At 31.8% G+C, this 16,702-nt stretch overlaps 1 protein-coding gene across 11 annotated transcripts in view; it reads left to right on the top strand.

The window, feature by feature from the left end:
- Positions 1-11,101, top strand: part of Tmem161b (transmembrane protein 161B) — a 64,266-nt gene extending 53,165 nt beyond the window's left edge. For 10 of the 11 annotated variants that reach the window (XM_046428268.2, XM_058574506.1, XM_058574508.1 and 7 more), the window contains 6 exons: positions 742-802; positions 1,289-1,429; positions 3,838-3,951; positions 7,299-7,473; positions 8,475-8,571; positions 9,807-11,101. In XM_046428268.2, coding sequence (XP_046284224.1) covers positions 742-802; positions 1,289-1,429; positions 3,838-3,951; positions 7,299-7,473; positions 8,475-8,571; positions 9,807-10,084 — 866 coding nt within the window. In that variant the 3' untranslated portion in view covers positions 10,085-11,101. The remainder of the gene's footprint in view (positions 1-741; positions 803-1,288; positions 1,430-3,837; positions 3,952-7,298; positions 7,474-8,474; positions 8,572-9,806) is intronic. The other variant, XM_046428278.2, reaches the window with a different exon arrangement.
- Positions 11,102-16,702: the final 5,601 nt, after the last annotated feature.

The raw sequence follows: 16,702 nt of genomic DNA, 5'->3' as shown, positions 1-16,702 counted from the left end.
TAGTATTTTTTACTTCAATATTTAAGTAAGTTTTAGAACTGATAAATGCTTAAAATTAGGGTTGAGGTATATACTGCACTGTTTTAAATAATTTGCCTGTATTATTTTAAATGAATTCTTCCTGTGTTCTTTTTTTTTTTTTTTTTTTTTGGTTGGTGTGTGTATGTTTGCAGTACCAAGTATTGACCCTCAGCCCCCCCCCCCCCCCCCCCCACATATGCTAGGCAAGCATTCTACCACTGAGCTACATCCTAGCCCTCTTTTTATTCTGAGACAGGGTCTCAACTAAGTTGTCCAGGCTGGCCTTTAACTTGCAGTTCTTCTGCCTCAGCCTCTTGAGTATCTGGGATTACAGGCATGCAGCATTATGCTTGCCTTCGTTTTGCAATTTTTTTGGTTTCAGTTAGTTGTTTGTTTGTTTGTTTTTAAACCTTTCCCCCAAATACTATCCCTTTATTTTTCCATTTGTAGTTAACTAAATTTCTGTTACTCACATAAAGAATTAATGCAAATTTTATGCACACTCATGGAATGTACAAATATCAAAGGGATGTTTTCAAAGACTATTCCCTGCTAATAACCAAATTTTATTGCATTATGGCATACTAATTAACACATGAAAGAGCTAAGCTAGTCATTTCAAAATTTAAGATACTGTGTTTCCTAGCATTTTTATTTCCAAGGAAAGAGTCTGTATTTCACCACTATGATAAGAGTAATCTTTTTTTTTTCCCCCTGCAGGGTTTACAAATTTTTCAGACAGTGCCATGCAATTTCTTGAAAAGCAAGGTTTAGAATCTCAGTAAGTTTTTGAAAAATTAAGCATTGTTTAAATTTAAAATTTTCCATTTTTAATGAAGCAGTATTTACTTTAAATGATTGTTTTTAAATCATGAAAAGAATTCTTAAGTTGGATATAACTTCTAGAAACATCCTTACTCATTTTTTCCAGCTGTTTAAAGTCTGAATCTTTCATAAAATTCTTGTGTTGATTTGTTCTTTAATTTCTTGCTTCTGGAGATTAAATTAAAGTTATGTCTAAGTCATATAGCAATTCTATACTGAATATGTAGGTTAGATTGTTAGAAATGCCCCTAAAGAGGTGCCTGGTTTAGCTTACAATTTACTTTCAGTTCACCAAGATCCATTATAGGCACTTGAATAAGAACAGTCTTTTTGTAGACATTTGCTTTCCTTATCTTACTGTTATTGTGTTTATAGTGTGTTTGATTCTTAGAGAGCTAACTGTAAAAATTTATCAGCTTCTTTTTTAAAACTTTATTTTTAGGGGTCCTGTTTCAAAACTTACTTTCAAATTTTTCCTGGCTATTTTCTGTTCACTCATTGGGGCTTTTTTGACATTTCCTGGATTACGGCTGGCTCAAATGCATCTGGATGCCCTGAATTTGGCAACAGAAAAAATTACACAGTAAGCGGAAAATGTACATAAGCACATGCAGATAAATATATGTTTTCCATCTTAATGAAGGTATATTATTGTAATAAATCATAAATTTCTATATTGAAACTTAATAACCATTTGATGTCACACCACTTCCTCTCTCAACTATAAGCAATTTCTCTTATTCACTTCTAAATTTTAAGCTTTGTGTTAAAAAAATCGATTACTACATTTCTCTTTACTCGTTAAAATAGAAAGACCACAATTTATATTAGTTCTCTGGTATTCATAAGCTTATGATATTTTAGTCTCTACACCTGAACTGAGGATCTATGGAAATTTCCTTCTGAAAAATCAGATCATTTTACCTGAAAATATTCTTATAAATTTTATGTATTAAATAATTAACCATTTTATTTAAAACATTTTATTTAAGATTTTTTCAAAACTAAATTATATATGTAAGAAATGTTGGTTTTCTTTATTGATCTACTTGTTAGAATCTTGATAAAATTTAAACATTATTTTATTAGGGGTTGCTAATATTATAGTTATAGTAGTAATGCAGTGCTCTTTAATATAGATTACTTTTAACTACCAAATTCTATTTTAGTTCTGAAATGAAAAAATCATATTAAATCTCTACATATAATTTAAAGAACTTTATTATATTCCTTGCATTGTCAGTGTTTTTGTTCTTGTTGCTGTAGATGCCTTGGCAAAAGGGTAGGCTAATAATGTGCTTCAACTCAAATCCAGATCCAAATTCCTGTCTCATAGTTTTGTTTGCATTCATTGGAAGCCTAACTTGAGAATATTCCACTTTTATGTATATATTTCTAGTCATTAAGTTTCAAAGGCAGTCATAGTCCCAAACATTACTGCTCTTTTTAAATCCTGTATTTAATGGTGCTGATTCTCTGGTCTTTTCTTACTCTGTGTTTTCTTTTTAATTTAGTTGTAATTATCTTTTTCCCATTTTTCTACATATTCCTTGTACATGTGTTTACTTATTCTCATCTCCTGCCACACACTTCTTCATCCCTCTTTTTTTCCCTCCTTTTACTCAGAATGCTCTTAGCTGTATCCTGCTTTACTCCCACTACCAGTTCCTCTAATAGCTTCTTTAAGACAAAACCTGGTTCTCCCCCTCTTCTTTACACACACACTTCAGTCCACTAACCCCAGTGTTATGATTTAAATAAGCTGAAAAGGGTGGGTGGAGGGGAGCCCTTCACAAGCCACTGAAACCGCTGTGGGCTGCTCCTTGATACTAGAGTGTTCCCTAGCAACACTGCATACCTAATACTGCTTCTTTCTTCCCCAGCACCCAACGGTTTACCAAGGCTGTTGGATGAAAGAATCACTTTATAAAAAACATTTAAAGCAGCCAGTGGTTTGGGAGAGGGGTTGCACAGTGCACATTTTAGTATCCTTTTCAGTAAAATGTAGCTTCTTTTTAAGCTTTTTTTCTTTCGGGATATATAGGGGGTTTATTTTACTTTCAATTTATTGCAGTCCCTCATTGTATTAGCACCCTGCCCAGATCATAAGGGTGGGCAAGTTGTTCTGTTGTGATAAACATGACTGGCACAAAGAATAGGATTGCCTTCATCCCATGGCTAGGCACTATGACTTATTTTAATAGTGAGGGTTAAAACCACAGTTCCATGTTTCCTTGCCAGGCATTCATGGCTTTCTGACCCAGCCCTTTTTCCTTACACAGATCACTATCATTTTGCTGTGTAGTGATATTTTAAAATATGTGTTTGTATACATTTCAAACTCTCCAGTTTAGACCTTCTGTTAGCTGATAGTTAAAAGAATGAAGAATTTGCCTTATCTCTAAGATAAGAAAAATTATTACCAGCCACCTGTTTGTGTATAGGACACAAACATAGTGATTAATAATGAAATTGCAGATCAGACCTAAAACCCTTTGCTATATTAGGTGTATTACTTTATCAAGAGTAAAGTAAAATTTGTTGATTTATATAGGCTAGGAGAATATTCATAATAGTCCAAAAAGAAATGTGAGAGTTACTTGTGATTTTCGCAGTATAGGGTAAACATTATACATGATCATTACACACTGAAAGGTTCCTCTGTATCCATTAGATTTGTTCACTATATAAAATTAGATCATTAAAGTACCTGTTTATTGAATCACGGATCTAATATGGATTGTTAAAGAATATTAGAATAGAAGTGAACAAATCTAGATTTTGGTCCTAGATTTGCCTATAACATCTGCTAAATTGCCATGAACAATCACTAAACTTTCCTGAGTCTCAATGTTCTTGTGTGAAAAATTAAGATAATAAAGTTTTTTAAGGACTGAAATCTATTGATAATGATCAATGAAATAGTCAAGTTTCTGTACTTTTGTATATTTTGTTTCTGGATTTTTATGTTTATTTCTTGCATGCTTTCAGAACATTACTTCATATCAACTTCTTGGCACCTTTATTTATGGTTCTGCTCTGGGTAAAACCAATCACCAAAGACTACATTATGAACCCACCATTGAGTAAAGAAAGTGTCCCTTTGTAAGTATGGATATTTGAGGGCTAATTTTTGTTTCTTTAGAATTCAGAACTGCTTTTCTAAATGTTATTTATTGTATTTAAGTTTCTTTTTTTTTATTAGTTGCTCATGACAATAAAATGATCTTGACATATCATACATTTGAATCAAATGGGGTATAATTTCTCATTTTTGCAAGTGTACAGGTTGCAGAATCACATAGGACACTATATTTTTAAAACATTGCTTGAAATGCTAAAAGATAGTAATAAACTTGAAGCTATAGTTCATCATTTAACCTTTTTGTGAACTTCCTAATGAATATTAAGGATTATTATCCTATTCTAATATTGGCTTTTATACTTACAGGCTTTTCTTTAATGCTCAGTTGTCATCTGGCATTTTTCTACTGTCATTGTGCCAGTGGCTTTGATGCCCTCTTTTTTTTAATTTTTATTTTGGTGGTGCTGTTATTTGAACTCAGGACTTTGCACATGGTTGGTAGGTGCTCTACCACAAAGCCCCTATTTAGATACCTTCTGTAGTTATTTCAATATTATGTTTTTACTTGTCAAAATTGCAGAAGAGAAGGATAGTATACATGGAATTACATATACTTATTTCCGTGTGTATGGAAATGTTAACATTTTCCATATTTGCTTCATCTATTTTTTGATAAAATATTTCTCAAACTAGAGATATAACATTTTTATTGCTAATTACTAGAGTTTGATAGTTTGCATCTCTAAGAAAATACAAATGTTTTCCTGTAACTATAATATCACACTTAAGAAAACTAAAAATTATCCCTTAACATTATTTTCTAATACCAATTCATGTTTCTCCAGTTAGACAACTGTATTTTAACAGAAGATGATGACAAGGAAACAGATATATTTCATTAAAAGGCATTATAATCATATTTGGTATGATAGATGTGTACTTATGAAACTTAGAGTATTAGAGAGGTTCTGGCAAAGCTGGTTCAAACTCCAGTTTTGCTCCTCACTAAAACCATCACTTGAGGATGATTACTTAATCTTCACCGAGCCTCTGTTTCCCCATAATAGTACCTACCTCACAGAGTTATCATTGGAATTGAATAAAAGAACACGTGTAATGCAACTGGCTGGAAGTGTTTAATAAATGTTCCTTTCACTGTTTTGCCTTATCAAATTTTGACTAGCTATTGACTCCAGTGTACGTTTTATATTATGTACTGCTTTTAGATCCTGGTACAACTTTGTCTTAGAGTACGTAGTCAGTGATGACCATGAGACATTTTCTTTTTAGATTTAATTGTTATCAAACTAAAGAAATATTCACCAAAGAAGTAATGTTTTCCCCACACACACCAACTAAACCTTAACAGTAATTTTAACTTGACAGTTTTCTGAAGTATTTAAAAGTAATTCTAAGGATCCTAGGCTTCTAGGTAAAATCTCAAAAAAAAAAAAAAAAAACTGCTGTCATGTCTAGGATGCTGAAAGCATTCCTCAATTCTTCCTTGAAGTTTGGTCATAGAAATTGGATTTCATACTATTGAAATTATGTTTTCTGATTTTAAATATAGTAAATTTAGGAAAACAAGGAAATTAACATTTATGATATCCATGTTATATGCCAGTTATAATGCTAGGTACTGATATTTCATGTATTTTATCTCTTTAATTCATATAGTAATTATCCATTTGTGGTTGCTGTCCTTATCCCATTTTCTAGGTGAATTATCAGGCTCAGAAGTTAAATAATTTGGCTAAGGTTACTCAGTCAGATATGGCATACATAAAACATTTGGTTTTATACAACTTTCTTTCTTCACTATTTATACACAAAGACCTGGGGTCATTTTCTCATAGCTTTTTCTCCCATTTTTTACATCCCAATACTGATCTGTTTCAAAAACAGCAAACAAAATTGTAATCTTAATCTGTTTCATCCTATTCTTCAATTGTGAATTAACAGTTAAATAATTAGACAGGTGGTTTTATATTTTTGTTTAAAATCTAAAGTCCATGCAGTAGATGAAAGAATAGCTGCCCATTCATCAAAGAGAGAAGAACGAAGAGAAAAGCAAGTGACAGATTCTTTATCACACAAATTGGTTTGCAGATAAATCTTTATTTGTAGTCAGAAGCAAAAATGGTTGTAATGTTATTTCAACTTCTAAATGTATTTAAATCCAACCATGTGTTCTGACAGAACATGAAAACAATAGAATGAAGAAAATAGTACAGGGGTGCTCATAACCTCATGAAAAGAAAGCCAAAATGGCATATGCAGTAAAGCCCAGAATGATTTCAAGATCACTGGAGAATGTCTTCTTCCTTCCTTTACCCATGTGTTTTGTCCTAACTCAGGATCCTTGAGATACTTGATTAGATCAACTTATCAAATGTTTATGGTAGCACTTGAATCTAAATTAGAAGATACTTTTAATGACTTTTTTCCCAAATCCTGAACTCATAATCTAAGCAAGTAATTTTCTCACTCACTACTTTATTCTATGTCTTCATTTTCATTATCTGTTATCCTCAAAGGTTGTGAAGTAGCTGTCTTAAGAATGCTGCCTGTCAATTCTCCTTGTTGCACAACTCTAGAGAACACAGTATTCATTTATAGGTCCAATGGAAAACTTTAAGGCTGTGGAATGCCTTGTATCTTGTTTTACTGTTATTTTTACATGATTGGCTCCTTCATTCATTATAGTGGACAAAAATGTTATGCCTTTATCTTTTCTGGCCATCAGTATTTTTCCATTGAAATTCTGTGACCATGTGCACTCATAACCTTGTGAAAGGAAACAAGCATACATTATCAAGCTATTGTCCCATCCCCATTTCTGACCTCTAGTTCATAAATTGTTCAGACAAAAATCGTATACTTTTTTTAATCTTCTCTACCTTTTCTGTTTTCCGTCCTGTTCAACAACATAATTTCTGCAGGCGACTTTTCCTGTATTGGGCATTTAGTTTCTTTCCTAGGTCCTTGCCATTGCACAGAATGACTGTAATTAACTAATGTGAGAGGGCTATCTGTAAACCAATGATTTATCTTGGTTTACAGAAACCAAGAGCAATCAGTAACTGGAGTCATAAAAGAAGTTTGAAAGACTGCTGGAGGTTTCTGTAAAAGAAGACAATCCCATTCTGCCATAGATGTATCAATATAATATTTTCACTTTTATAGCACAATTACACAGATAAATGTATCACAGAAAGTAACCATTAATACCAAGGGCTCTTTTAAAGGTCTCTAACTCAGTATAGCTAAGTATAGATTTCTTATCTTATATGGTAAATAGTAACATAACTAGCATGCTAGCATACTGTGGTCTTTGAGAGAACTATATCAACTTTTTGATCTGTAGAATGTCAGAAGCTACATTTGATACTCTACGACTCTGGTTAATAATCCTGCTGTGTGCTTTGAGATTGGCCATGATGCGTAGTCACCTGCAAGCATATTTAAACTTAGCCCAGAAGTGTGTGGATCAGATGAAGAAAGAAGCAGGCCGAATAAGTACAGTTGAACTACAGAAAATGGTAAGTTTTATATCATTATTCAAATGAAAATTGGCAAAACTGTTGTAAAAAAAAGAATTTTGTTTTTTTAAATATTATTGTAGATAAGTGGGACAATCTTAGGCCAATGTATATCAGAAACCTTGATCTGATTTTGGTGCTAAGAAAGAATCTCAGTTTCTCTTCTGTGTTTTAAGTGTCATATAGTTGGGTGATGCAAAGCTGTGATATGCCTACTGTTGCTAAAGGGGATCCCTCTAGTTTCAATATATTGTCCAGATTTGGTGACTTAAAGGGTAGGAAATACACGTTTTAGTGACTAAAATTACCAGTTTAGTGGCTAAATATATTTATTTTCTCATTATTATATGTACTTGAATATGAAATGTAAATGTTCAGAGGAGATTCCAGAGAAGGAGAAAGCTAGGAATCCCATCCCCCACTGTAGTGGACCTATATATTTTTTAAAGATTTGGTACTGGGGTCTCCTGTTTTGGATTCTCCATAGTCAGGGACATTTATCAAGTAAGCTTTTTATTTTTTTACCCTTTACATATTTTCATATTCTTCATAATTTGGCTTTAATCAAATGTATTCGTGTAGAATGAGGATTGATATTTTTATTTATGAGGTATTTATGTTCATATAGATTACCTGCTATTGCTATTGAGTTTTATGTTCGAGGTGGCTGTCCTTAGAGATTTTAACATTATGTTTTATCTTTGAAATATAAATGAATTTATACCATTGGAAATTTATTGGTTATTTTCTCCATTTTAAATACATTGTTACGGAACTTTTAAAAGGAATTTATTGTAATATTTTCACATTCTAAAAAATCTTCAAATTGCCTAAATCAGTTTAAAATTATTTATAATTAAGTGCAAACTTAATAATATATAGCTTTCCTCCCATGTAAGGATCACTTATCTCAAGCATTTCACTTTGATAATTATATGAAAGTTTAATTCACTTACAACATGTGAGCTGTATCAGATACTTAAGAATGTTGTTGGTTACAGGTGGCTCGAGTCTTTTATTACCTTTGTGTCATTGCCCTGCAGTATGTGGCACCTCTGGTAATGCTGCTTCATACAACTCTGCTTTTGAAAACACTAGGTAGGAATACCCTGGAGACTGGGAAACATCTTTTACTTTCTACCCATAATTAATAATGCTTCCTGTCACTTGCAGAGAAATATGCCATATAAACTGTTTCTCCCTTAAAAGTTTTAAGAGGAAGCATGGGAAAGTTTGAGCCATGGAAGTTGATTAATCATCTTGATTTTGAGAACTCAAGGTTCATGGGGTTTTATAATGTACACTTATAAGAATTGTTCTACTGAAGGTTAATTCCTAAATTTACTTAATGAACTTACTTAAGTTCATAAGTAACGTACCACTATTGATCTTCATTACTTTTGTGTTACATAAGAGGGTAGTTTAAGATTTTGTTAGTGCCTAATATTTAAATTATTACAAGTTGTTTTAAACTTACATAAATTATGGAATCCTCTGGTAAGTTCAATTTTAGGTAACTAGATTGAAGGGAAAAAGATTTTTCAGTGAAAGAGCAAAGTTGTCTAACAGGTCAAGTCCCTGTTGGTACTATTCAAGAATGATCCATTATTGCACTGATCATTTCCCTTTGCTTTGATCAGGCAACTTGCCACCATGTGGGTTTAGGAAGCCCAAAGAGACTAGAAGTATTACTTGGTGGATTTAGTAGATTCCATAAACTGATGATAGTTGTAAAGGCCCTTTAGGAATCTGTGGAACTTAAAGGGGTAGGTAGCTTAGTTGTAAATTATGTGACTCATATCCTATGCAGCGTAGGAAAGTATATGATAAAAAAATTTCTGGAAGCTGTTAATAGTTGCTCACATTGAAATCATAGTTTCTGAGAAAGAAATTTATTCTGATGTTGTTGAGTTAGAAAAGATTTCCAAGAAGTTATTGATGTCTGTCCCTATTGCTCCTGTAGAGGCAGTTGATTCATGTCTTATACAAGGAAAAATTTGTTTTTATTATATTACCAGGTTTTACTGTAGTTAATTAAAAGTATATCAGTCTTTTTGCTTTACTGATGAGAACAGATTATATATAGTCTGGTCAAAATAAGTATATTCTTTTAATATGTAGAAAAATTATTATTATTAGTAGTAGTAGTAGTTGTTGTTTTCAATCTAAAATGATTTGCTCTACTAGTAAACTTATTGATCTTAATTTCAAATGTAGGTCAAGAGGTTTTTTGTTTGTTTGTTTTTTGTTTTGCTTTGCTTTGCTTTGTTTTTGTTTTTAGTAAAAGCTTTGGAATTAGTTAGTCTTCAAGTTTTGTGTTTTGAATTTTCTAGGTAATCATTCCTGGGGGATTTATCCAGAATCTGTCTCTACCTTGCCAGTGGATAATAGTCTACACTCCAATTCTGTTTACTCTGAATTACCATCTGCTGATGGGAAGATGAAGGTAACTGTTACGCAAATAACAGTGGCACTGAGCAGCTTAAAAAACATTTTTACTCCTCTCCTTTTTCGAGGACTTCTATCATTTTTGACATGGTGGATTGCTGCTTGCCTCTTTTCTACAAGCCTTTTTGGGCTCTTCTATCATCAGTATCTGACTGTGGCATGAATCTCAGTTAACAAAAAAGGTTATCCAAGTCATACTTTGAATTCAAATATCTGTGCCCTTAAAGGGCTAGCAAAAACCAGAAGAAAGCAAATACAAAGGAAAAAAAAAAAACAAACCATATCAAAGTATCTTGTTTTAAATGCTTCCTCTGTATTCTCAGGGTGAATTAATGTTGTAATATTTAAAATCACAAGATGGATTGTTAACTATTACACTGTGTCATTGGAATTTTAACTTACTGTATTAACTAATGTGAGAGGGCTATCTGCAGGGGTAATACTTGTGATTACCTTGGTTTACAGAAACCTCCAGCAGTCTTTCAAACTTCTATTATGACTCTAGTTACTGTTTGCTCTTCATGGTATTAAGGTACTGTTAGTAGTCCTAGTGGCTGCCTATAGAATAATCTTCAAACTGAGCCATGCTTTAGGGGAGAGAACAGAACTAAAGTCATTTCTGTTGGTAATATATTAGTTACTCTTCAAACAACAACAAAAATCCAACAGAAAGGAAGAGATAGCTACTGTATATTACAGTAAGGAAAGCTGCATAGTTACTTTAAATTTAATGGAGTTGTATGTGCTTGATATCTGCAAGTACTGCTGCTTGAGAGTAGCAAAAGTGTTGTTTTAAATTATATTCTACCTAAGTTGAAAGTTCTTTTAAAACTGTTGGCCATATGAACATATGCAGTCTTGCTGTTAGGTTTAGGCCTGCCATATTTTATTTTATTCTGTGATCCTAGATAGTTTCTTTTAATTGTCTAAAAATATTTATCAGTACTGATCAGACTTTTAAAAAATTACTTTGTAATCCTGCTGACTACATGTATGTATTGTATATATATTATATATTAAATATATAATATATTGAGATTATAAAAGATGAAAATATTGGGATCCTTATAATATTTTAAGTTGCTGAATGTATGTTAAAAAGTGATTTGAATGAGATGTATTTGTATCTCGAAATTTTATTTCTGTTTGGAATGAGATTAAAATACATTTTGAAAGTTCAGCAGAGCATGCAGTTTATTTGTTGTGCATATGTAAAAGTACTTAAAATTTTACGAATGCTTTTCATGATTTCTCCCAAATTGCATTTTTTTTGTCTTTTATAAATCACAATCTACTGATATTATTAAATCTAACCAAATCTACAAGTATCATTAAAGCCCTTGTTAAATAGAACTTATTTTAAATTTGTAGTGTCTACAATTAGAAATATTAAATTTTATTTTACAGGCCAGAAATTGAAGTCATTTGAATGAAAATAATCAAATGAAATGAAAAAAAAAATCATAAAATTTCTTTTAATGCTTTTTATATCTAAAATCCAAAAATTACTATGGAGTTTTTATTTAAATAAATAAATGTTCTCCCATTTAATTGTCTTGGGAGACTTTATATTAATGTTTTGATGCTATTACACTATCAGTTTGAAATGGAATTATTTTTCTTTCTTTTTTTTCTTTTTCTTTTTTTTCTTTTTCAGGTACTGGGGATTGAATCCATTAAGCCATATCCCCAACTCTTTTATATTTTATTTAGATACAGTGTCTCTCTAAGTTGCTGAGATTGGCTTTGAACTCACCATTCTTCTGCCTTAGCCCCCCAGGCGTGCGCCACCATGCCCGGCAGGAATTACTTTCGTGGCTTAAGGTTTATGTTCATTTGAATAATCTCAGTGCAGCAAATTCTTGTCTTTTGGTATATATTTAAATATTTTTGAAATAGCAGATATTTTAAAAGACTGAGCAATAAGTGCTTAAATTGGATAAAACTCTTCAGTTGAAATTAATTGTGAATATAGTCTAATAATACTTCATTTGTATTTCTAGAAGGGCCATTTCATATATATCTTGAGATACAACAACATCACTAAAATAGTATAACAAGATTATACCAAAGTTTGACATTTATTTTGTATATGAAGAAGGTTCTTACTGCAAACTCAAAGACTCATTACCTGGTATTTATAACTGTTCTTGCTAAAGAGCTACAATTTTTAAACTATTATTAAAGCACATTAGATTAACTAATGAGTTTGGTTACCTTTTAAAGCAAATTTGACCTAATGGTTTATTTAAGCATTGTAGAGTGGGAGGGCTGCTGGGAACCATATCCCAGGCCTTGCAAATGCTGGACAAACATACCCTACCACTGACTCCCCCAGCCTGCTATCTTGTCTTTGTACCAGAAATTACATTCTTTAATTGCTAAAGGGTTTGCACTTTATGGACACAAAATATTTTAGTATCCCAAAATTTGACTAGTGGAGTTCTTTTACTTGTTATATTAGACTCTATTCAATAGAATATGCTTTGAAGGGTCAGTTATTTTTATTATGTTTGCCACATAAGTGGGAACCCTTAGATAAATTTTTCATGTGATTTGTAGAATTTTATTCAAGAGTTTGTTGATTTTCTTCTTCCCTACCCCTACCCATTGCTCTACAAAAATCAGAACTGTATTCTCCCTCCTACTCCCACTGATTTGTCTGAAATGAAAAGCATATAATTTTATCTTAATATTTGTGTGCATTTTGATTATCTTAGGTATTTCCCTCAGAATTCCAGGTGCTGTGTATAAAATGACCAATGCATGCAAGCATAATGGGCTCATTGTGTAATTGTTTCTGATATAAATATCATTGATAAAATAGTGTCATTTCTGCTTGAGTTATGATTTAGGAGAGATAATCATCCATTAATGGAATTGATTGGTCCAGGAAGCAATAAGTAGAATTCATTCTGAAAACTATAATTGGAACTTCACTAGATAGATTTTATTCTTTCAAATAAAAGATTAAATTCTCAGTATTGTGAAGCATAAGTTCTCAACATTCTCTGAATTCATACACACCTTCTGAGCCATCATATAATTGAAAATACTCTAAAAAGATATATGGCTTTATCCAGCAAAATAAAACTAAGTGATTTTTTAATGCGGCTCATCCTGTGTCTTTACAGAATTTTCAGTGGCTTAAGGAATCAAATTTAAACACACTTATGGTCCTAGAGCTTGAACCCCATGACTCAAGTAGTTGTAAAGTCTCATTTTTCAGCTCCTCCTCAGCTCATTATGTCCATACCCTGGTTTTAGAAAATTCTGATAGGAACACTAAAAATGGTCAAGCCTCTTTAAAGTGATAAACATTTTTACATTTTTTTCCCAAAGAAAAAACAAAATCCAGGTATAGTTTTCTTATATGTTTATCTTCTGTTACTATGTTACTATTGAACTTATTAGCTACAAAATTGTTATTTCAGAGAGTCTGTGTTTTTCCATCCTATTGTTTTTTTGGGGTTTTGTGGGTATTTTTGTCTCTCTGTTGTTGTTTCTATGTAACTTCCTACATGTTATTCCTCTGGCATTTGGCAAGACAGTTTATTTTCTTAAACACAGTAGCAGCATAATTAAGTAGAACTGAATTTTCACCCATCATTGTTGACTTCATCTGTAAAATTAAGAGTTTGTATTAAATATCAGGATATGTTTTTCTAAATCTGATATCAATTTCTATTTGTGTTAACATGAAAAACTATAATTTTTGGCATTAGCAATGTTTACTGAATCTTTTCTCTTGATATTCAGTCATTATTAGAGAACATTCATTTATTGTTAGTTGAGAATTATTTCCCAAAGAGTATCCAGGACTGTTTTGGTTTTACTTATTTAATTATATGTTCTGTAAATATTTATTGAGTGAGTGTATTATGGTAGGGATTGTACCATGTACTCTTAGACATATCAGTGAACAGAACAGAAAATCCCTTCTCTTTTAAAGGGAATTTGGTGAGGGATGCAGACAATAAATATGAAAAGGAATCTACTCTAGGACATGTTGGGGACGAGATCTAATCAATGAAGAGGGAATATGGAGTTGAAGGACACAGATTAAGTTACATTTTGAAATAGGGTGTTCAGGGAAAGCCTGAGAAGGTGGTTTCTGAGCAAGGACTTAAAGAATAAGAAAACCATCATAGGATTTTTCTTATTTTTTTTTTTCTTGGATTGCCATGGCTCCTTGGTATACAGAACAACGTGATTGGTGGGCACAATGGGCTTGCCTGTTATCCCAGCAACTTGGGAAGCTGAGTCAGGAGGATCTCAAATAAAGGCCAGCCTGGGTAAATTAGGGAGACCCTCTCAAAATAAAAAAGGCTAGGGATGTATAGTTCAGTGGTAAAATACCCCTGGATTTAATCCCCAGTGCTGGGAAAAAAGAAAAGGAAAAACAAAAACACTCCAATTGCTGGGATTTTGCTTGCTATGAGTTCACTAAGTTAAAAAAAAAAAAAAAAAATCAACCAATAGTATCAGGCTGGGAATGTAACTAACTCAGTGGTAGGACACTTGGCTAGCACCTACAAGACGGTGAGTTGATCCCTAGTGCCACCAAAAATTTTTTAAAATTGAAAAAGTTGAAATGGATAATATTATTTATTCGTCTATTCAGTTGGTATGTTGTACTAGAAGTAGTATAGTTGTCGAGTTAAATGTTGAGTGTTTATTAATAGACAGTAAAGCACACAACGAATATAACTCCTTAATCTATGTTTTATAATTTATCTGGGAAGTACTTTTTAACTTATGTGGTCATATTTATATAATGTGACTAATGGCAAATTTACATTAGTATGTTTTATCACAACTTTCAGTGGTACAAAATATTAAATGTCTTATACAGTTTAGGTAATTAAGTCCCCTTTGCTAAAGTATTAAACACAAGTGAGGTGTAGGTATTGTTTTTAGAGGAATGCTTTACAAAAATTAACTTCAACACATCTTTTTAAATTTTCATTTGAAATGCCCTTTCATCCTCTAATTCTGCAGTGAAACAGTTTATACTTATGAATAAAATTTCCAAAAGACTAAAATATGAAAGCATAAATTAGATAGCAATGAAAAGATATAAAAATTACTATAAATGTGTTTGTGTATTTTTACTTGTTTTTAAATTTCTATTTTTAACAATTCCTTCAATCATGAAATATAAGCTTTCCTCTGCATGTTTAAATTTCTATCATTATAGGAAGTCCTTATTTACACCTATTTTGGATAGGTTACTGATATTTAAGTTAATATTCTGTTGAGGCTGAATATCAGAGAAAGAACTGAATTATCAAAATAAACCCCAAAAATTATTTTTAAAAATTTTATCACTACTTTTGGTAAAAATACCATAGTGCAGGAAAAAGGAAAAAATAATTTTTTGAACATTTTTTCTTATTTCCTTGTTTGTATTTTCAAATTACTCAAATTCCTGATGTGGGGACAGTGCCTGCTATTTGTTGCAATTGTGTATTCCAAAACTGAAGAAATAACTACAGGATGGGCTCAGGGAACCACTGGGCTGACTATGACAGACCTGAGCTAAAATTCCTTTGAATATCTGACCTCCATAAATCCCTACTCTGACTGGTGTACATTTGAGTTCCCTAAAATTACTGGCAGTTTAGACCCAGTTTTCAGTGTTCCCTGAAGGTTTGATTATTTCCTTTTCCTAGTTTGGTTAATCTGGTGAAAGGATGTAAGTAAGTCCCTTTGGGAAATGCTGGGAGAAAGATTAACAGTATAAATACTTGGTCGTGTTCTAGGAACTAATTGAAGAGGCTGTGACCCTTTGTTTCAAGGTGAATGATCAAAACATTTTTTATCCTGAGTGCTTTACATGGTTTTGAATTTTTTTATTCAGAATTTTGAGGTCATCAAGGTAACATTTTAAAAATTCAATCTCATATGTATAATTCCTAAATAAGACTCTTGGCCTACGTGGAATTACATAATTGAAGTTGGTTTCATCAAAGCATGAATGCTAGTATACCAAATGATTCCACATGGATTGGAATCACAGTCTAACATCTTATGTTCATTGATATAAATACTGTCTGATATAAAATCACATACTGTCATTCTTTAGTTATCTTCCAGAGTGAGTCTCTTAATATGATTAAACATTTATTTCACCATTTATTCAAGAATCATTAAATCTTTTGTGTCTCTGTGTATATACACATAAAATGTATGTATATATATATATATATATATATATATATATATAAATGAAAGTTTTCATCATCAGATCTTATTGTAGCATCCCAATTTTATGAATTTTAACATGTAAAGCATATAAGGAAAGTTTTACTCTCAAATTGCATCAGAGATACCCCACTTTCAATAAATGTCATATATTAACTGCAAATATGAAGGGAGTAACTTTTTTAAAATTATTACCTAATCAAAAACACTGATCAAGTACAAGTTTGGGGCACTTTTAAGTGTCATTGAAGGAGGTGTTGAGCTACTAGATCTTCCAAAGGACTTTAAAAGGCCAGCACCAAAAAACCATGATTGCAAAATGTGGTCATAGACAGTGATGCATTCCTGTGATCTAATTCCATCTCAAATACAAAGAAAACAGATGTTTGAAATTGTATTTTTAGAAGAAGTTTTAAATGCATTTATTCTTTTTAATAAAAATGAAACAATTCTTTAACATCAATAGTAGGAAAATAGGAACCTCCAAAATCTTATAAAAGCTTATAATATTCATAGATATATATAATTATAGACATTTTTACCTTTGTCCCCCAAAGGTGACATTTCTACCTGG

The sequence above is a fragment of the Marmota monax genome, unplaced genomic scaffold (assembly GCF_021218885.2).
Source record: "Marmota monax isolate L192 unplaced genomic scaffold, Marmota_monax_Labrador192_F-V1.1 WCK01_AAM20220418_F8-fsc00018, whole genome shotgun sequence".
NCBI lineage: Eukaryota > Metazoa > Chordata > Mammalia > Rodentia > Sciuridae > Marmota > Marmota monax.
The sequence above is the reverse complement of the archived record's forward strand: the minus strand, read 5'-3'. Positions and strand labels throughout refer to the sequence as shown.